The following is a 21029-nucleotide window of genomic DNA, read 5'->3' as shown; positions in this document are numbered from 1 at the left end:
CTCCCCTCCATCACCTCACAAGGCGCGGCACCAAAGCTATGCGCGGCTCCAGTACCACCCCCCTCCACGATCGCCTCAGGGTCGGCGGCAACAAGCCCGGCATCCCCCATCCACCGATCCTCGGCCGGCACGCCATGTGAAGCGGCGGATTCACCGGCCTCCACCGACCTCATTGATTCACTTCCCTCTGCGTGAAAAGCGAAGGGCCCCTGCACGGGTGGGTGGCCACTTGTCAGCATTTCCTCGTCCGCCAGGACGCCCCAATCCACATCGACGGCTACCTCGTCGTCGTCGTCATCATCATCATCATCGTCGTCATCCTCGCTGCTCACGTCCTCTCCCCGGTCCCGTGCCTCCTGCTTCAGCCGTTTCGCCTTCTTCACCTCCTCCTTCGCTTTCTTATCCCGCTCGGCCGTGAGTCGATTCGCCGCCGCCACAGCCCTGTCCTTCGGCAGTGGAGCCGGACTATCCTTGAAGACTAGCCCCCTCGGCTAGCCCCAATATCACAAAAGCAAGTATTAAAAAGGGAGATTCAGGAGAAAGAAAAGAGCGCAGGGGAAGAGGGCTTACGAATTCGAAGAACCCAGGCTCCGGCCGCATTGGAGGATGCCCGGGCACCGGATACACGATGTCGAGGACCATGCCGGCAGAATCCTTCGTCGGCTCCGTCGCTTCCTTGACACGCTGCGCCACTTCCGAATAAGGGAGCGCCTTGTCAACGAGCACCGTTCCCTCGAACGACATCCCTGGCATCATCCGATGCAGGGGAAGCACGCGCGCCATCAATGGCGCCACCCTCCTCGTGTGGTAAGCACCGATAATCCCCGACCCCTTTACACCCCGACCCTTCAGGGCATGGAGGGCGGAGAGAAGGTCGGAGATGTGCTTCTTGTCTTTAGTCTGGACGCCCCAGCCCCATGACGCCGGAGCATCCACAATAAGACGTCCGGTGTACTTTGGCAGGGGGGCACTCGCATCATCCCTAACATAAAACCATTGCGAATGCCATCCCTTGTTGGATGTGGCCAGACGCATGTACGGGTAACCCTTCGATCGGGTATGGCGCAGGTGAATGCTGGCACACCCCATCGGTGCGTCTATTTCTTTCCCCCCAATCTTCCTCCTCGACAGACTAACGCTAAAGAAATGTCGCCACAGATCAAAATGGGGATCGATCCCCAGGAAACCCTCGCACAGGGCAACAAACGCTGCCATATGCTGTATCCCATTGGGAGTTAGATGCTGCAGCTCTACCTCATAGTAATCTAATAACCCCCGAAGGAATCTATGCGCGGGTACCCCGAATCCCCGCTCATGGAAGAGGGCAAAGGAGACGACATACCCTTCAGGCGGCACCGGCTCACCCTCGTCGCCAGGAAGCAACCACTCCTAGACGGCGGATTGGGGGTGGAGAAGGCCACGGCGGACAAGGCCCTCCAAACGCCGGGAAGTGATGCTTGTTCTGCCCCACAACTCCATTGAAGCAGTAGGGGGGAAGGGCAGGCGCGAGCTTAACGGCGGCTGGAACACGAACGCAGGCCGGTCGAACGGTGGCGATGCGGGCATGAGAGGCAGGGAAGATTGGCGGCGGATGTCTCAGAACGCAAAGGAAGGGGAGCGAAATACGGAACCCTGGGGGCGAACCCTGCGGTTTTATAGGTGGCGACGGACACGAGAAGGGCAACCGTCCGCCTCGATCTCCGGGCCTGCCACGCGCGCCACCGCGTCACATCGCGGGACACGCGTGCGCAGTCCCTATCCTCTCACCCCAAAAATCTCGGCGGACGGTTCGCCTTCCCCAAACAAATCCGGACTCTCTACCCACCGGGGAAGCGCAGGCCACAAAGGCCTGTTCCTTTCTCTTTGGCCCACCTAGGGCCCAGAAACTCGCCGGCCGGCCCAACTAAGAAGGAATCTGCGAACGATCCGCCATCAAGCGTAGAAGCACCAGTTAGGACAGCCCCGAGTCAGTCCCCAGCGAACGGGACGCCACGACCCAGTCGAAAAAACACCCAGTTGATGAAAAAAACTAAGTCCTTCAGCCTTACCCGCGAAGGGGCCGATACAACCCCCCGAGCGACTCTACTCGAGTCACCCGGGGGCTCGGGGGCTACACCCATCGGGTGCGCTCGCACGCACCCTCCGGCAATTTAGCTTCGGCGAAATCGAAAAACACCCTCCAGGCGGTTCTGCCCGAATCACCTAGAGTCTCGGGGGCTACTGTCGGGGACCTAATACCGGGGTACCCCAGAAGGTGGAACCGATAACCACCGAGCGTAAAAAACTTCTGGACGCATAAGGGCGCCATGTCATCCTTTGTTCGAATGACAGGAGTTCGGTTCCGCCTCGCCCGACACCCTTGGGTCGGGCTCGGTCTCGCCCGAGGACCGAGGGATAAACTCTGTCTCGCCCGACGCCTTGAGGACGGGCTCGGTCTCGCCCGAGGGCTGAGGTATGAGTTCCGTCTCGCCCGATCCCGGAGGGGTGGGGTCAGCCTCACCCGACGCCTTTGTGGGATAACCCTGCCTCGCCCCAAAGGCTCAAGGCTAATCTCCGTCTCGCCCGACGCCTATAGGGCGGGCTCGGTCTCGCCCGAAGGCTAAGGGATAGATTCCGCCTCGCCCGATCCCGGAGGGATAGGGTTAGTCTCGCCCAAGAGATAGGGACTGGCCTCCGTCTCATCTGACGGCCTAGAACGAGCCTCGCCCTAATCGATATCTATCCTTGGTAACAATGGGTACAGGACGAGACAAGACGTTCGGGTCAACCATGACTCCAACGACCATACCCTGCGCCCTGACAGGAAGAGAACTGTCAGGGAACGACAGGACTGATGCTTAGACCCTTCCGGGCGCCGCAGAGCCCAAAAGGTATTACAGGTGCGTGTACCTCACTCTGTAGAGTTGTAGGCGCCGCCTTCAGCTCTGGGACACGGAACCCAACGAAGATATACGACAACCGCTACGCTCCAAGAACGGATTTGCTATCTCCACAAACAACGGATACTCCGTCACCACGCTATGGACCCAAGGAAGCGGGGGGCCCTCTTCCCGACCCCTCAGGTCCTCCAAGTCAGAGAGCCTTGGCCACGGCGCTACACCGGACCCCGACCCCGAATTCTCATCATGGGAACCAGAAGGCGTGAGGAGCAAGGCTGGGGGGAGGCCCCTAAGTCAAAACCACTGTACCACAACCCATACCCTGGGGGCAGCAGGCTGTGACTAATCTGACATCCTATAGAGATATCGACAACATCGTAGGCACTTATCTTCCTACGCACTCATCAGAATGGGGGACCGGACCAGGTAAACAGGAGCCACAAGACTAGGTAGTGTACGAAACACTGAAGCTCTCACCCTTGTAAAGCCTGCCCCTTCATCTATAAAAGGGGAGGCATGTCCTCCATCAAACGGACGGGAAAAAATAGGACCGAACAATAGAACGCACTCACACACATTCAAGCAGCTACGAAGCTCTTGACCACCTTTCAATCCTTCGATCAGAGACTTGGGACCAGTCCCTCTCTCGGCAGTTTGTATCCCTTACTACAGATCGTTTACGGTGCTAATAACACAAGCAGCAACAAACTGGACGTAGGGACGTTCCGCCCGAACCAGTATAATTCCTGTGTCCTTTAGCGCACCATCCGAACCTAACGCGCATTACTATAAATTTACTTGCCGGTGCTTGTACGAAACACCGACAGTACTGTTCAGAGAGGACTCTAAAACTAACATGGTTAATTAGTGTCGCTAGATGATGATTAACTTCCATATATTATAGACCTAGCAACGCGGTGAGATGCAAGTGAAAATGTTTTTCAATATCCTCTAAAAATGCTAACTTAAGGCTTTTTGTTCGGAAAAATAAATTGGAGTTGGCATGCTTACATAGAGGGAGAGAAGAGCTTCTGTGCAATTGATTTGCATTCATTGGAACTCTCCAAAGGGGCATCAGAGTGCTCACGGTGCTCCTCTGGAGAGATGCTGGTTGTCACTTGGCTGAGCTATTGGATAGCCATCAAAAGCTGTCACCGAAGAAAAGGTGGGCATTGCATTGTAACGTCTGGTGCTCACCTGAATGAAAACACTAGAGCTTTGCTCAGTGAACAAAGATGGTCTCGTCCCTCTCAACCAATCATACAATGGAACCATTTCATCCATAAAATCAAGGATGAAACAATCCCATCCAAACACATCTTTAAACCAAACACATGTTAAATCGTCATTTGAGGAGTTATTTAAATATTAATTGTTATTTATATCTTTTCACTCTTTTTGATAATTTCTATTCATCTTTGGCATGGGAGAAATTCAGCATCATAGAATAACAACACTTTTTTTATTTATTATTCAAACTCAAATGAGCCGACTGCATGACAGTTCACGCAAGCGGAGGGTCCATCTTGTCAGTATTCTCAGTCCGTAACCGCAACTCCTGCGCACCCGACCCGTTTAGCGCCTTCGTCTTCAGCAGACTCCCCCGCTACTCCCCGTCGCCTCCGCATCTCGGGGACCCCGCGCCTCGCCCGCGCATCCGGCGACCTCCCAGGAGCTGTAGCGGCCCGCATGGGGCACTAGTACCGCCGCGGAGCCCATCACTTTCCGCCTACGCCGCTTCGGCCGGCAGCCATGGCGAACTACCTCGCGCAGTTCCAGACCATCAAGTCCACCTGCGACCGCATCGTCATCGCCGGTACCAACCTGCCGCCTCCCCTTTAAATTGCAAAAAACCTAATTCTAGTCCCAAGGATCTGAACTGCGCTGCTGCGACTCACGCGTCGTTGCTGGGGCGCGATCTGGGTAGCTTGGTCCGCCTGATCTCGCTGCTGTGTGATCTGGAAGGATCCAAACGAGCCTAGATTCGTGCAGGAATGGTGTTACTGTGCCTTGTCTTTGTATTGTTGTGTAGCTGAGTGTCTGCTGGTTGCATCTAAGTGCCTATAGTGATAGTTTCAGACTTGTTAAGCTTTTCTTTTCTCTGCTTTCACTAGTTTCAGATTGCTTAAGGAATGAACAGTGAGAGGTCTCGATTTGCCATTTTGGTAGCTCAATCTTCTTCCTGCATGACGAGTTACAATGTTACTCTGAAAGTACTCATGTAAAATCACTAGTAATATGCTGTTCCATCACCTCCTTTGCTTCGGAAACAGAGGCTCTGACAGTAGGGAAGAGCATGCACTCGCCGGCCTTACTGCGCTGCAACCTGTGTGCATGGGTAGCTAGCATGGATGGACTAATAACCCCTCTAGGGGTAAATTTGGATCACAGTTGAAGTTGACTTACATAGTTTTTTATTTCTTTGCTGTCAACGGAAGTGCTTTCAAGTTTGTATATTTGTGCAAATTCCTTCTCACATGTTGATTTGCCTTTTGTAACAGTTGAAGATGTTAGTAACCTGTGGCTAAATGTCAAGGAAAGTTTTGAACGACGAGTGCCAGTGAAGAAGGCCTGTCTCAACAACAAGGCAAGGAATCCTGTTTTTGTTGACAATCTACCAGCTGAGTTTATACAAACTACTGATTCAAGACTACGGAGTCGATTCCCACAAGAACAATACTTGTTCTGGTTCCGGGAGCCATATGCGACTGTTGTTCTTGTTACTTGTGAGGTACTCCCCACCCACATTGCCCCCTTGATCCTACTGTATGCTAATCCTTTTGATTCGTTTTCAAGCAACAGTACTCGTGAAATGGACCATGTGGATGACTTTGCCGTTCATTTATTTATATAAAAAAATATTTATTTATATAAAAAATGTGCAGGATCTTGATGAATTCAAGACCATTCTTAAGCCTCGCCTCAAATTAATTGTTCAAAACGATGAGCGAGAATGGTTCATTGTGTTTGTGTCGAAGGCCCATCCTAGCAATGATCAAGCAACTAAGATGGCAAAGAAAGTATATGCTAGGCTGGAGGCTGATTTCAACACCAAAAAGAGAGAAAGGTATTTGTTACGACTTCTTCACGATAGTATTTGTTTGGGAAAAAAATGCATATGTTAAAATTTTCCAGTTGTTCCAACCCAGCTTTTCATTTGCTGTTATTTTGCAGTTATGTTTTCTTTCATGAGCTTATTTCCACTTTTGAATTCTCTATGGACTCTTGGGTAAAACATTACTACAAACAATGTGAGTAGTGACAGTGTAAAAATTGCTCATTTTCTGATATAGATGCTGCAAGTTTGATCTCCATGGATCAGACAAGGAATTCTGGGACGATTTTGACTCTAAAATGGTGGACTGCATCAGAAACACTTTGGATAGGCGGGTTCAGTTTTATGAAGAGGAAATACGGAGGTTAAGTGAGCAACGGTTCACTCCAATATGGAACTTCTGCAACTTCTTCATTCTTAAGGTACAATAATGCAACCACAGTGATGTTTGCCGGCTGTAACTACATTTTTCAGTGGCACTGTTACTCTATTTGACTTCCTTTCCTTATTAATGTTCAGGAAAGCTTGGCATTCATGTTTGAGATGAGTAATCTTCATGAAGATTCACTCCGTGAATATGATGAACTTGAACTATGCTATTCAGAATCAGGTTTATATCTAGTTTTATCTGACAATGACCTTGCTTCAGTTTTGAGCTTCATAGTAGATTTGTATAAAAAATACTTTGTTCGTTGGTTCCTATCTACCAGGGTTTGAGTATAATAAGGCTAGTAATGAAGTTTTCTTTATGAACTTACAGTAACTTCATGTATTCACATTATTGTAGTTGTGCCATGATCATGCATTTCTTACATGCACCTTAAAATTCCTCATTTGTAATATTTTCTCTTGTCATTTGAAAACTATAATTTCATTATCAATGAATACCTCTCTTTCTTGTCTTAGAATTTCTAGTTCAATAAATATCAATTGCAGTTAGGGATGAAAACGGATGGAAATGGTATTACAATATAAAAAACGGAAATGGTTGGTACGGATTTTTCTACATTTTAGTAATTAAAGACTACAAAAAATGGTTGAAAATGGCTGTGAAACCAATTGAAAATGGCAAATTTTTATGTTTGGCTAAATTCGGAAAGGTATCATATCATAGAAAACGGAAACGGTTGGTACGCAATTTTTTCCGTCTGTTTTCATCCCTACTTATTGTCAATTATTTTTTATTGCTTGTTTAGTATAAATATAACCTTGTTCCCATGAATGCAGTGAACTCTCCAGGGAAACACCGTGAATTTGGTGGACTAGATACTGGTGATGACCAGGCTGCGCTGCTAAATCCAGGAGCCAAAGCACTTACCCAAATTGTTCAGGATGACGTATTCAGAGAATTTGAGTTTAGACAATACATATTTGCTTGCCAGGCTAAGGTTTGTACATAGTTGATTATGCAGTTGTTGCACCTTGCAAGCTAGATATGGTGGAAAATGTCTTGCATCTGTGTGTCTGCAAGGATTCTTTCTGTTTTGTTGATAATTTGCTACATTGAAATGGTTTCTGCATTGTTACACTATTACTTACTATTTACTACCTCCATCCAGAGAAGGATGCAATTCTAGCTCTAGCCTTAGTCAAACTTTCTAAAGTTTGACCAGGGTTATACAAAAGAAAAACTATAAATATTTACAACACAAAATATGTATACTATGATGATATATTTCATGACGAATCTAATGCCACTTATTTGGTATCATAAATATTAATACCTTTTGTGTATAAACTTGGTCAAACTCAAAATGGTTTGACTCGGTCCTATGCTCGAATTGTATTCTTTCCTGGACGGAGGGAGTAATATATGTTTGCAAGCATCTCAACCTATTGTATTCGTTTTCTTTCAGTTACAAGTGGGCAGTCTTTAGAGCTAGTGGACTAAATATGAAAGAACTGATTTCTGTTTTTAAATGATCTAGTTTCAAGCTTGTCACTTTTCATGTTAATGTCAAAAGGTTTGTAATTATGCTCAGATGTATCGTTGTCGACGAAATATGGTCGGCAGTCCACCGAGGGGGGTGCCCGTGGTGGTAGATTATCGGTAGGATGCGTGTAATCAGGAACCAGATGGTGACACAAGGCGTAGAGACAGCGATTTAGACAGGGTCGGGCCGTCTGGTCGACGTAATACCCTACGTCCTGTGTCTTTGGTGTATTGTACTGAGATGTATACAGATTAACCTCCCTCGCTAGGGGACCCCTGCCTCTCCTTATATACTCTGGAGGAGGGTTACAAGTAAAGTATCCTATTTGGTACTATTTACAATATCTAGTACAACTTGTAATCTTGCCATGTACGCCTTGATCTCACGGGCCGGGCCACCTCGGATGGTGCGGCCCGTGTACCATCTTGTGGTACCCGGGGGTATATCCCCCACAGCTAGTCCCCGAGCGCCATGTATTCTGATGCGACACGCCATTTTAACCTTCTCCAAACAGTGAGGCTTGAGTTCTTGACATCTCCGACCACCATTGTCGCCGGAGAAATAGGTTGTCCGAAGAATGTATGGTGCTCTTAAAAAGAAAGAAAAAGATTTCCGTCCTGGGAAGTGTGCTCTCATGCACACGTGGGGTGGAGCCGGAGACAGTGCCGGCTCTGGGATTCTCAAGCAGGAAGGAAAACGTATCGGCGAACCGTTGTAAAAACTTATACATGTTTTGGATTGTATGTATGGAGAAAATTCGACGCGGAGCACACCCTTAGGGTGGTCGGCGGAGGTGTACGATGATCGAAGAAATTTTCAATTAAAAATAATACTTAGCTTTATTGACGACCGGTGGGAGTAGTCGGCGTGTTGCGATGTTCGACAGATGGCTTGACGCGGCTCGCTTGTGGCTCAGCGTGGCTCGCTCAACGGCTCGACGCGGCTCAACGCGGCTCGTCGTGACTTGCTAGACAGCTCGGACGGCTTGTTTGACGGATCGACACGGCTCGCCGATGGCTCAACATGAGTTGATCGACGTCTGGCTTCCGAGTGCTCCGGAGCTCATGTACTTGGCCTTGACGTTCCGACCTGTGTCTGTACACCCTCTCCTCCAAGCTCCAGCGGCAGGCGTGTGCCTTGAGTCGATGATCCCATCATGCACGCATCTTGCTTCGGTCATCGCGAGATGCCGCGCGAGATGGTGCATGAGGAAAAATAAAAAGATTTGTGTGTCATTGAATAGAAATCAAGTAATAAATATTTAATTGAGAATTCACTTAGCTTTTGGGCGTGTGAACAAATCGTCTTGGCCTTCTGCCCAATGAGATGGCTTGCATGTATACTTGTGTAGATGTATACGCGTATATGCGTAACTCTTGGCTAGTTTGCGTTGTCTTCATGCTGCTGTGGATTGAGCCGACGCCTAGTCGGAACTTTGGCCTCATGACGGACGCACATGAGGGCCGTCGTGGACGACATGATGGAAAAAAACCGCCGTCACGGATTGACGCCGAGTTGCCGCAATTTTGACGAAACTCCACATGTCGTCGCCTTGATCTTGCTGGATTGCATGTCCGTCGTGCATGAATACGATGGATATACTAGTTGACGTCACCTCTTGCATGTATCCCCGGTACAGTGATCGTTGAACGCCTGCCGCGAGAAGCTGGGTTGCCGTGGATGGCGTTGTTGAGGAAAATTATCTTTGGATAGACATCTGGTTGGTCGCGATGAAGTTGTCCGGTCCTCGAGCTTTTCGGCCTGTCGCCATGACTGTGGTCGCGATTGTCGTAGCGCCGTTCTTCGCGGCGATCATCATTGCGACGTGGTCTGGTGGCCGATGTGGTCGGAGCTCGGCGGAGCTGCTCGGGACGTGGTCGTGGTCGACGTGGTCGGAGCTCGGCGGAGCTGCTCGGGACGTGATCGACGTGGTCGCGGTCGACGTGGTCGTGGTCGGAGCTCGGCGGGGCCGCTCGAGACGTGGTCGACGTGGTCTGTAGACTTCTGGGCCCGGGGTCGAATTAGTAGTCCGAGCAATCGGAGGTTCATCGTAGATGCATCCATCTGGTGATCCACGGAAGCCTCTGTCTCCATGATATCCATAATTAGCTTGCTTGCTGTTGCCATCCGTGTGCCCGACGGAAGCTTTGCATGGCGGTGTAGATATGTCATCACGTGATGACATGATATTACGCTTAAATCTTCGGCGTTGATGCATGCAGACCCGATCTGGCAGGAAGGTTCACGCGGGAAGCACGGCGAGTCCCGCTGTAGGTCGTAGTCGCAAACAACATTGATCTTGAGATCCCATCTGGTTCGCCGTGGATCAGCACACACAACCCCTAAAGGGGGCCCCTACCTGGCGCGCCACTGTCGACGAAATATGGTCGGCAGTCCACCGAGGGGGGTGCCCGTGGTGGTAGATTATCGGTAGGATGCGTGTAATCAGGAACCAGATGGTGACACAAGGCGCAGAGATAGCGATTTAGACAGGTTCGGGCCGTCTGGTCGACGTAATACCCTACGTCCTGTGTCTTTGGTGTATTGTACTGAGATGTATACAGATTAACCTCCCTCGCTAGGGGACCCCTGCCTCTCCTTATATACTCTGGAGGAGGAGGGTTACAAGTAAAGTATCCTATTTAGTACTATTTACAATATCTAGTACAACTTGTAATCTTGCCATGTACGCCTTGATCTCACGGGCTGGGCCACCTCGGATGGTGTGGCCCGTGTACCATCTTGTGGTACCCGGGGTATATCCCCCACAATCGTGATATTTGCAAGTACCAATGTTATGCTAGACTTTGTTTTGCTTTATTGTTCATATTGATGATTGTCACACCAACTGAAAACTATCTATCACCTTTAATCCTTTATCATTTATTTTCATTTCACCTTTTGTGCAGTTATTGTTTAAATTGTCTCGCCCAATTGAGGTTGCTGCCAGAGGATATGCTTTTGTTGTTGGCTTTTCCAAGACACTAGCCTTGCACGAAGTATGTAACTACTGTTTTACTGTTTCTTTCCTATATGAGTTATTTATGTTCTGGGAAGACTATTGTCATTGAAGTGCTTGCATATTTAATTCTGATTATGCTTACCCTTTCTCATTCAGAATGCTCTACCATTTTGCTTTCGTGAAGTATGGGTGATAACTGCATGCTTGGGTTTGATAAAGTCTACAAGTTCGCATTATGATGATGGATCTGTTGCTATTGACTCAGAGAAAGAGTTCTATCGTCTTCAGGGTGATCTTTATTCCCTCTGTCGTGTTAAGGCAAGTTGTTGTACTTATGTTATGCCACTGTCGATTGTCTGGTTTATTTTTATTCTGAATTCTGCTTTTATGCTTTCCTATCTGTAGTTCAGTAGCCCTAACAATACTTCAAATATTGCTTGGTAGTTCTTTTTTTTCCTGGAAGGCTAGTCTTTTGCAGTGGTAGTCTCTCCACTTGTGGTGGAGGTCTTGGGTTCAAAACTGCCTCCTTGCAAAATTAAGCAAGGGTAAGGCTGTCTAGAAATCCCCTTTCCCAGACCCACCTAATGTGGGATCTTTTGGCCTCCTTTTTAATAGCTTGGGTTTTGGGCTTTAAGGAATGAGTTTCTAGTCATTCAGGCTTTAAGGAATGTTCTCAAGATTCCTGTACTTAACAGAGCTTGGTAGCTGCTGCACAGGAAATTCAGAATGTAGGAAGTGTAATATTAAATCAAATGTAAGGCCTCCAGGGCTAATAACCAAGGTCTCTACTTAAAAAAGAGTGTTTAATATTTGAATTAAATTAATTAAATCTAAGCTGCCAATTTAGTACTTCAAGATTATTTTTATCCATGCAAATTCTCAAATGCTGCATTTCACACTTGGTACATGCAGCATACCTTGATGCGGTTTGTTTAAACAATAAAATAAAAGAAATCTGAATTGCCAATTATTTAGTATTTGCCTAGCACCATGATCATTATCTACACAACAGAAGCTATAACTTGGATTCTTTATGTACAATCACAAATTCACAATGAGTCATTTACTTTCTTGGTAATCACTCTTTTTTATTTAGAGCATCTCCAAGAGTTTCCAAAACCTACTCCCAATCTTTTTTTTTTTGGCAAGATTGGAAAAAACCGCATTACTATTACTTATATACCATTGTGGCTTACCAATTACATTGGTTAAACCATTATTATATTGGTCCTGAGTGATTACCAAGAAAGTAAATGTACAATCACAAATTCACAATGAGTGATTTACTGTCTTATATTGGCTCCAATTACATTGGTTAAACCATTATTATATTGGTCCTGAGTTACTAATGGATGACTGCATTACTATTACTTATATACCATTGTGGCTTTTAAATTCAAGATAGAAATTGGCGAATGCCGCCCCATTGTATTTTTATTGTAGTTTATTAGCTTCTTCATACCCCATAGTTCAAGTTTGCCATCATGATCTTTTACTTATCTTCTGGATTATGTTCCCCGAATTTGTATACAGCAGAAAGCACTGTTTGTTTATATGTCACTCTTCATGAATATTGCAGTTTATGAGGCTTGCTTACTTGATTGGTTATGGGGTTGAGATAGAAAAGAGTCCAGTCAACAGGTACAAGATCAATGCTGCTACTTTATTTACTGACTTCGCCTTTTCCATTGGCTAGTCAAATTAGATAGATTGCATTCCTGTCCTTTTTAAGTCCTAATGAAGTTTGCAGATGCAACATTTTAGTTACTCAATACCTTCTTGCATTCAAACTGAGACTTTTAATGTGCTTCCAGTGCATCTTTAAGCATGTTACCATGGCCAAAGCCAGCTACATGGCCTTCAATCCCTCCTGATTCATCAGCAGAAATAATGGAAAAGGAGAAGGCAAGTTTTTTTTTTTTTCCAGCTTTGCTTCATTGCTTCTAATTACATTTTGTGTGGATAGTTCTTACACCAAAAGTCACATTTCCCTCCTGTTCAGCCTAACTGGCCCATATCCTCCCAACCGATAACATTAACATATTGGAAATTGGTCCATCTCTGTAATTTGGTATGCTAAAAAAACGAATCTACAAAAAATGCTGCCAAATGGACTATGAAATATGGAAACTGACTATGCGAAATTGATATTCCATGTTTTCATGTTCCATTACAGCTTCTCTAGCATGTAGGGCCGGCCCCCCTCACTGTCAGCAAAAATTCCTTTTCCCACACGTGTGAAATCTAGTGGTACATCACAAATCACAAATGGTAAAAATATAACTAAACATTTGATGGAAAATAGGATAATAGATCTGATAACGTATCCAGGAGACAAGTATTGGTGAGGACCATTGAACGATAACACAAAGCTGTTGCTGACAATTTCTATATTTAATGAAAGATGGGATGCAGTGGATTTAATAATTTTAATTTTAATGCTAAACACTGGAATTTTATAGTGTGAGGTCCTATACCGATTCATATTTGCTACTCTGTTCTTTGTTATACAAAATCCATTTCTGCCACACTTATTGCAAAATGTAAAGTTGTGGATCCTTTTCCTTCGCAGATGGTTCTTCAAGTCAAATCAAGAGAAAAGCTCTTCAGCATTCACAGGAAACCTCTGCCATTAGAACCTTCTTTACTTCTACGTGAGGCTAATAGGCGCAGGGCTTTTCTCTCTGTTGGAAATCTATCTGAGCTATATGATTCATCTGATGGGTAAGGACTATCATTTCACCCTATTGTTATGCATTTGTCTTTACAGTATAAGACTTTAGATTACAATTTCTATTTACTTACATACTTGTGTATGTTTGTCTGGGCAGTTCAGGTTTAGATGCAAATTCAAAACTTCCTCCCCACAGATCTGCTTCTAACTCAATGACAAGAACAATGTCAGGTCCAGCAACGTCCGAGACTTCACTGCCATTTGATCGTCCCATGAGATTGTCAGAAATTCATGTTGCAGCTGAGCATGCACTGAAACAAACGATATCAGATCCTGATTTTATGACATCACTTTCATCACTAGTAGAATTTGAGGTAGTGTATTCATGCTCATCACAATAGATACACGTTATGAACTTTAAGTTTCCTAATAATGCTTCTGTGTTTTCCTTGAACTAATTGATCTAGAGACAATGACTGGACCACATATTCCAATAAAGATGAACTGTAACGGTAATTATTTTTGTGTTACAGAAAAGATATATGGAGCTTACTAAAGGTGCAGCTGACAATTACCACCACTCTTGGTGGAAAAGACATGGAGTTGTTCTTGATGGAGAGATTGCAGCTCTGTTCTTTAAGCATGGAAATTATGACCTGGCTGTGAAATCCTATGAGAAAGTTTGCGCTCTCTATTCTGCAGAAGGCTGGGAAGAGCTGCTGGCAGATGTTCTTCCTGATCTTGCAGAATGCCAGAAGATTCTTAATGATGAAGCTGGTTATTTGGCTTCTTGTGTAAAGTTACTTTCTCTGGACAGTGGCTTGTTTTCATCTAAAGAGCGGCAAGCTTTCCAGTCAGAAGTTGTTCGACTTGCTCACAGTGAAATGAAACATCTTGTGCCCCTTGATGTCTCGTCACTAATTACATTTGCTGGAAATGCTGGTCCACCACTAGAATTATGTGATGGAGATCCTGGTACACTATCTGTAGCAGTTTGGAGTGGCTTCCCAGATGACATCACACTGGTGTCTCTCAGTTTAAGATTGTCAGCTTCTTCTAGTGCAGATGAAGGTATCAAGGTACAAGTACTGCATTACTGATTGGTACCCTTTTCCTCTGTGGCATGTCTTATTCTGTTATTCATGGTTTGAATGCACTACTATGCTTTCAAGTAAAATTCAGTTTCATCCCTGCAGAACAGATTTCATAATTCAAAACTATTATGATAAAGTATATCCAAACCCTAGAGAAATGACCGTACATAATATATTCTTTAGTCACCTAACGGTTTTAATGTTACCATCCATGCAGGCAATTAAAAGTTCAGATTCTCATGTTCTCGTACCAGGTAGAAATATCATCTCTTTTGACATTCCTCCTCAAAAGCCTGGCTCCTATGTGTTGGGTGCTCTCACTGGACAGATTGGCAAACTGTCATTCAGATCGCATGGATTTTCTCAAGATGGTCCAGTTGAAACTGATGAATTTATGAGTTTTGAGAAGCCAACAAGACCTGTTTTGAAGGTAATTGCTAAAATGAGCCGAAGACCTGAACTGTTTTATAAAATCTTAGTCCCATGTCACTAATCTGCCAATAAGAGATACTAGCTATACTTCAAAACAAAATCGGGGCATAGTTTCTTGTAATTAGTGAACATGGTTAGTTATATTGTTTAAGATAGCTATGTTCTCATTGCTTTCGTCTCTCTGTTGTAGGTGAGAAAACCAAGGGCTTTAGTTGATATTACACCTGCTGTGTCCTCTGCGTTGCTTATGAATGAGCTCCAATGGATTGGATTAATCGTTAAGCCAATAGACTATTCATTAAAAGGTGGCATATTGCATATCGATGCTGGTGCGGAACTTAAAATCGAGGAGTCTCAGATGATTGAAATAGAAATTTACGGAAGTGATATGGAGTGTGCTAATTCTGCCAATGGCTCCATCGAAGCTGGAAAGGTTGAAAAGATCCCTATTGAAGATGGAAAGATAAAACTTCCAGATTGGGCTAGTGATGTCACTACTCTTGTTTGGTTTCCTGTTCGTGCTATTGATGATACAATTACCAGAGGAGAATCCCCAGGTCTGTATGTAACAAGTGATAAATTCACTATGTTTGTTATGTTTCAATCAGTTAGTTGACCTTTCTTTGTCTCCTTGTTTCAGTGTCTCCTCAGAAACAGAGCGTTGTAGATGGGATGAGAATGATTGCTCTCAAGCTTGAGTTTGGAGTTTTCCATAATCAAGTGTTTGAAAGGTATCTCTTTATTTTTTAACTCGAATATGCAGAAGAGCTGTGTCATGTCTGTCATTGTATGAGAAAAGATGAGATACCTTTCAATACATTGATCCTTTAGATACATATATTCAACAAGTTTACTATTGTGATTTTCAGGACCATTGCAGTCCATTTTACTAACCCATTCCATGTAAGCACACGCGTCGTGGACAAGTGCAATGATGGAGGTCTACTTCTACAGGTAGAGTTCTCTCCTGTCTGGCACGTGCATGAGAGTCATTGCTTATGTGTGACAATTGTTGCACTACAAGATTTGTAATCCACACATTTTTTTAAATAATACTATTGGCCCCCCTAGCAAAGAAAAAAAATGAGTTTCTTCCTCCGCCACTAGTTCTGTGGAAGGCATAAGTTTCCATGAATCATACTTTTTTTTTGCCTATTTGGGTGCTTCTGGTGCCCATGGGACATGGGTCCATGTGTTTGACCAGACAATGGCAACACTAAATCGGTGACTTGCAAATACATGCAAATACGTGCCCGTACACTTGTACTTTAGTTTGAAACATGCAAGTAACAGTCTTTGTTGGCTCTCAAAAAAAAGTATATAAACTTGATCTTTGCATGCACATCAAGGTGACTTCTACAACTTGACCAATTTTCACCTTTAGGTGCTAAAGAGTTCTTTTCCTATCAAAATATTATGCATGTTTAAACATGTGCTGAATCATAAGTTGGTTTCTCATATATGTGAATTTTATTACATGTTGCTGACCTTGTTGTCAAAGCCACCCATGACATGTTCTGATATTGTGTTAAGCGGCAGCATTAGCAAAAATTCTGGCAATGATAATTGTGTATTTCTGCAATTTGAAATGATAATAGTTAATAGTTTTTTCTGGTCATGTTTAATCTCAATTAGCATTCTGCTCATTTCAGGTGATATTACGTTCTGAAGTGAAGGCCACACTGCATGTAAAGGATGTACGGTTAGATCTTCAATCTGGATTTGAGCACTTGGGCAAAGGAGATGGACGGCCAGCTTTGAGTTTATTCCCTCTGGTTATTGCTCCTTCTTCCAAAGCTGGAATTTTATTCATGATACGGTTAAGTGGTACAAAGGGTAAGTCTATCATATAGTCTGTCTTTTATTTTGGCTGTCCCTTACGATTGTTTGCCATTGCTACAATCCTCTTAGGGTTAACAAGTACTGTCTACTGACACATGGATTTCATGGTATATTTTAGATGCGGATGAGGCAGAAAATGCAGACAGCATGCTGAATATCACTTATGGGATATCTGGTGACAGAACAACTGGAGCACATTCTCCTATACCTATCAAACCTGGTGATTCTGAAGAGCTTCTGTTCAAGATCGCACTCAGACTGAAGCGACCTGTCCTGGATCCTTGTCTGGCAGTTGGATTCCTTCCATTTTCTACTGCCTGCCTGAGGGTTGGGCAATTAGTTAATATGAGGTGGAGGGTCGAACGGCTGAAAACCCCGGAGGATGCATCCATATCCGTTGTAAGTCCAGAACTTGCTCAATTATGCTGTCAGCACTCAGCAGTGTGCCTTAGTGTTTAACTGTTTATGCAGTCAATAAGTAAGCTTATAAAGGATAAAACCATGGGAAGTTTTCTTTACAACTAAACTAGGACTTTGTGTTGCAGGACGAAATACTTTATCAGGTTGAGGCAAACCCGCAGAACTGGATGGTTGCTGGGAGGAAATGTGGTCACGTATCGTTGTCAAATGAGCAAGGTAAGAACCTTGGTACCAGATGTTTCAATCCATGTCTGGCAGAGAATGACGACTTCCAATCCAATTTGAAACGAAAAGACTGACAATTTTCACATCACACTGCACTTGCTCATAGGTTCAAGGATGGAGATCACGGTGACATGTATGCCACTGGTGTCTGGGTACGTCCACCCACCGCAGCTGGGCCTCCCGGAGGTGGGCGAGGCAAACATTAGCTGCAACCCAGCAGGGCCTCACCTGGTGTGCGTCCTTCCTCCAGCCCTCAGCACCTCCTACTGTATACCAGCGGCATGATTCTTCCTGGGCAGTCAATTTGCTGGCACTTACACATAGATGAGCGTAGAGTCTGTTTTTGGCAAGACTGTTTTTGTGTAGACATGGTACACATAGATGAGCTGTAGAGTCTGTTTTTGGCGAGACTGTGTTTTTGTGTAGACATGGTTTCACCGGAATGTGTTTCTTGTAATTCTGTTGTGCCATGTTCAGTGTACAATTGTACATTGACTGGTACACGAAACTGCTTCCCCAGTATTCTGTGAAACTGCGAGCCAGATTTGTTCTTCAGATTGTGTTGTTACAGACAGATTGCCTTTTGTAAATCATCCGGACTCAAATGATACTTGTGCTTAGACAAATCCACAATTCAAGATGATTCTTATTAGGGGCTGTTTGGATCATTTTATTTGGAGGAATTGAAATCTACTTAATAAATTATGTTATTTAGTTTGGAATTTGACATTCCACCACATTTCAAAGCTTACATATAAGCCCATCCTAAATTCATAGGGTGAGATGTAAATTGATTCTATAGGTTATCACCCTATGTTTCTACTTTCGGCCTGTTCGCTGGTTGGTTTCTGGGCTGGTTTGGGCTGGCTGGTGCTGGTTTATTGTGAGAGGAAAATACTGTTGGCTGGCTGATTTGGGCTGGCTGAAACCAACAAGCGAACAGGGTGTTTGCAACTTATAATATGCTCTTCAACTCTCTCTTATATAATAGAAATATAACACATAAGTATCTCTCTCGTATAGCCAACAATAATATATAAATATAATCCATATACAAACATACTAGCTTAATGAATTGTGTCTAAATTATGATTATTAAAATGAATTCAATTCCAAGGATCCAAACAGGACAGGTCATTTACATATCTATAATGATTCTTGTTAGATTGTTTACCTTTGTCTACAAGGCTTACATAATTGACAGCATCCAAGATTGAAGAAGGTTACAGTTAAATCAAGATGGTTCGTGCTCAATATCGTCCAGCCCAGGCCTGTCATAAGATCATCTGCAACAGCATCGAAAATTTGGTTGTTGCTATTATTTCCGTAATGAATCCTTGGTTAACTGTAAGTAAAGAAAATAGGCCCTTTCTCTTCGTCCGCTACCGCCAACCGTCCCACAGGAGGCCAGGTTTTCAAACTAACATTATTCTGCTACTGTGCACCTCATCAACATCTATTTTGATTTTTATTTTATCGCCTGATTCATGCATATCTGAACTAAATTGACATCATGCATTATCATTCTGTAATTCTGTGCACGGAATAAAAAGGGAAATGACACTAACCTTGCATTGTCATTTTTTTTGGAAAATTCGTGCTTCGCTTTTGACTGCGATTTTGGTGTGGAAATTTTTGGGGAAATAGGTGCTAGGATATACGTATGATCAGGTATTCCTTTCATCAATCTCTAGAATCCTCTCACGAGCACCTTGATTCAGTGACTTTTCCCAAAAATTCCTCTTTCTAGGGTGTCTTGTTTTTTTTTTTTTTTTTTCTGAAATTAGTTTCAAAATCTTCGTTCTTCGGAAGAGTTTTTTCAGTTGAGATGGATACTGCATAGGATTGTGAAGTCCCCTCTCCAAAACCTGAATTTATTCGGAGTTGATTTGGCCTCGTCTTAATTTTTTGGTGTCAGTCAGACTGCATACTGCATAACTGTTGCTGATGCTGAATTTTGTATCTTCATCGGACCGAGACTGTCTCCAACGGCTTAGGCATATGGGTACTAAAAACCAAAATGGATATTGAATGGTATTGTTTTGGTCTCCAATATAGTATCTATATGCGAGACGTATTTTGGGTTGCAGCAGACTCATAACCTAATTATGAGTATTCTCTCTTCTGAAGACTCATTTGCAGAAAGAGTTCTTTTTTGAATCATGTTGTTGAATAATACAAAAAATGGTTATTGAACCCTTTGCGCGTAGCGCTATCAAACATAAAATAAGTCTTGTATTTTAGGTAATCTCGTTGGAGATAGTCTCTCTGTATAGGCTGACTCTGCTTTGCAACTGTTCTGTGCAGTTCTCTGTTTCCCAGCGTACAACTTGCTGCCTGCACTTTTCCTCCACGTACTGCTGCTCTGTCCTATACTCCTGGGAAGTTGCAGGTCCCATCTATTTTGTTCGTTCGAGTGCTTTTGCATGGTTCTTTGGCACTGTTCGCTGGTTGGGGCTGGTGCTGGTTTAAGCTGGTTGGTGCTGGTTTTTTTGTGAGAGGAAAATACTGTTAACTGACTGGTTTGGGCTGGTTGAAACCAACAAGCGAACATGCTCTTTGATTGGTCGAATGCTCTGTTCTAGCAATCGTGAAATACTACGCAATTATGAGCTCATCATTGCAATATTAAATTTCCTTTGGCCTCGTTTAACTGAAAAGCAAGATTGAAAAATATTGTTCGCTAATTTATTACAAGAGAAAAACACCATACTATGACTGATAAGTTCAATCGAATTCAGGGTTGAGAGTTTAGGAGATCCTCTTTTTGCTTACTACACAGCACTCTCTAGGTTAGTTGTGTTTGATCTTTCTCGAGTACTCTATACTTCTAATTTGCTTCCGCAACTCTTTGAAAATTTTCTAATTGTCCCTAGGGTCAACTTCACTAGTCGGAATTGGGATATAGGCTACGTTTCTTTGGAAAGATTTAATTGGCTCCCATTCACTTCCTCCTATGGTCGTCTCCTCGGTCCTTCATCTAGTGCATCTCCAATAAGAAGGCCAGGTCTCATATCGTCTATGTGTTAGATGATCTCCAACCACGGTCAATTGGGCTCTTGGATCCGTGCCCTGATCGGGGATGCTCAACCGTTCCATGGTTGGTGGATCCCCGTTGCACAGCGCCATAAAAAGGGAGGTGGGGGCCGGGGCACAAGACACGAGGTTCACCTAAGCCGCTAGACGCCCCATCTACATTCCTGAAACCCTAACCGATCTAAGAGGGGGTGCTGCCAGCGACGGGAAGACCACCACCGGCCGCCTCCGCCTCTGCACCGTCGCCACAGCAACAACGCCTTCACTGTCGGACTTCACCGCACCACCGTCAAGCAACCCCATGGCCAGCTCGTCTTCTACGAAGGCGGTCGATGGTTTGCACCTTCTCAATCCCTATCTCTCTCATACTCTGTCTGTTAATCCCGTACTAGTACATGTTCTAGGTTTTACACTTCATTAAATGTCAGTAGGTATGCTAGATCTATGGCTAGTGATAAGCCTGGGCGTTCGGGTTA

The 21029-nt window shown here is 44.5% G+C and overlaps 1 protein-coding gene across 1 annotated transcript; it reads left to right on the top strand.

Annotated features, from left to right (window-relative positions):
- Positions 1-4452: 4452 nt before the first annotated feature.
- LOC136504129 (trafficking protein particle complex II-specific subunit 130 homolog) lies at positions 4453-18072 on the top strand. The gene is made up of 21 exons (XM_066498996.1): positions 4453-4695; positions 5381-5610; positions 5765-5946; positions 6173-6356; positions 6454-6544; positions 7162-7322; positions 10778-10867; positions 10987-11148; positions 12410-12471; positions 12645-12735; positions 13403-13554; positions 13662-13878; positions 14038-14583; positions 14816-15028; positions 15221-15587; positions 15671-15761; positions 15900-15984; positions 16683-16866; positions 16991-17271; positions 17418-17508; positions 17624-18072. Exons 1-21 carry the CDS (start codon positions 4632-4634, stop codon positions 17800-17802), a joined length of 3723 nt encoding a protein of 1240 aa, XP_066355093.1. The 5' UTR covers positions 4453-4631; the 3' UTR covers positions 17803-18072.
- Positions 18073-21029: the final 2957 nt, after the last annotated feature.

This window comes from Miscanthus floridulus, chromosome 14 (assembly GCF_019320115.1).
Source record: "Miscanthus floridulus cultivar M001 chromosome 14, ASM1932011v1, whole genome shotgun sequence".
Lineage (NCBI taxonomy): Eukaryota > Viridiplantae > Streptophyta > Magnoliopsida > Poales > Poaceae > Miscanthus > Miscanthus floridulus.
The sequence above is the reverse complement of the archived record's forward strand: the minus strand, read 5'-3'. Positions and strand labels throughout refer to the sequence as shown.

Coding starts and splice junctions, on each gene's coding strand:
- LOC136504129 (XM_066498996.1), top strand. CDS start 4,632: ATGGCGAACTACCTCGCGCAGTTCCAGACCATCAAGTCCACCTGCGAC. Junction 6,545..7,161: donor ACTATGCTATTCAGAATCAG/GTTTATATCTAG, acceptor CCATGAATGCAG/TGAACTCTCCAGGGAAACAC. Junction 13,555..13,661: donor CTATATGATTCATCTGATGG/GTAAGGACTATC, acceptor TTGTCTGGGCAG/TTCAGGTTTAGATGCAAATT.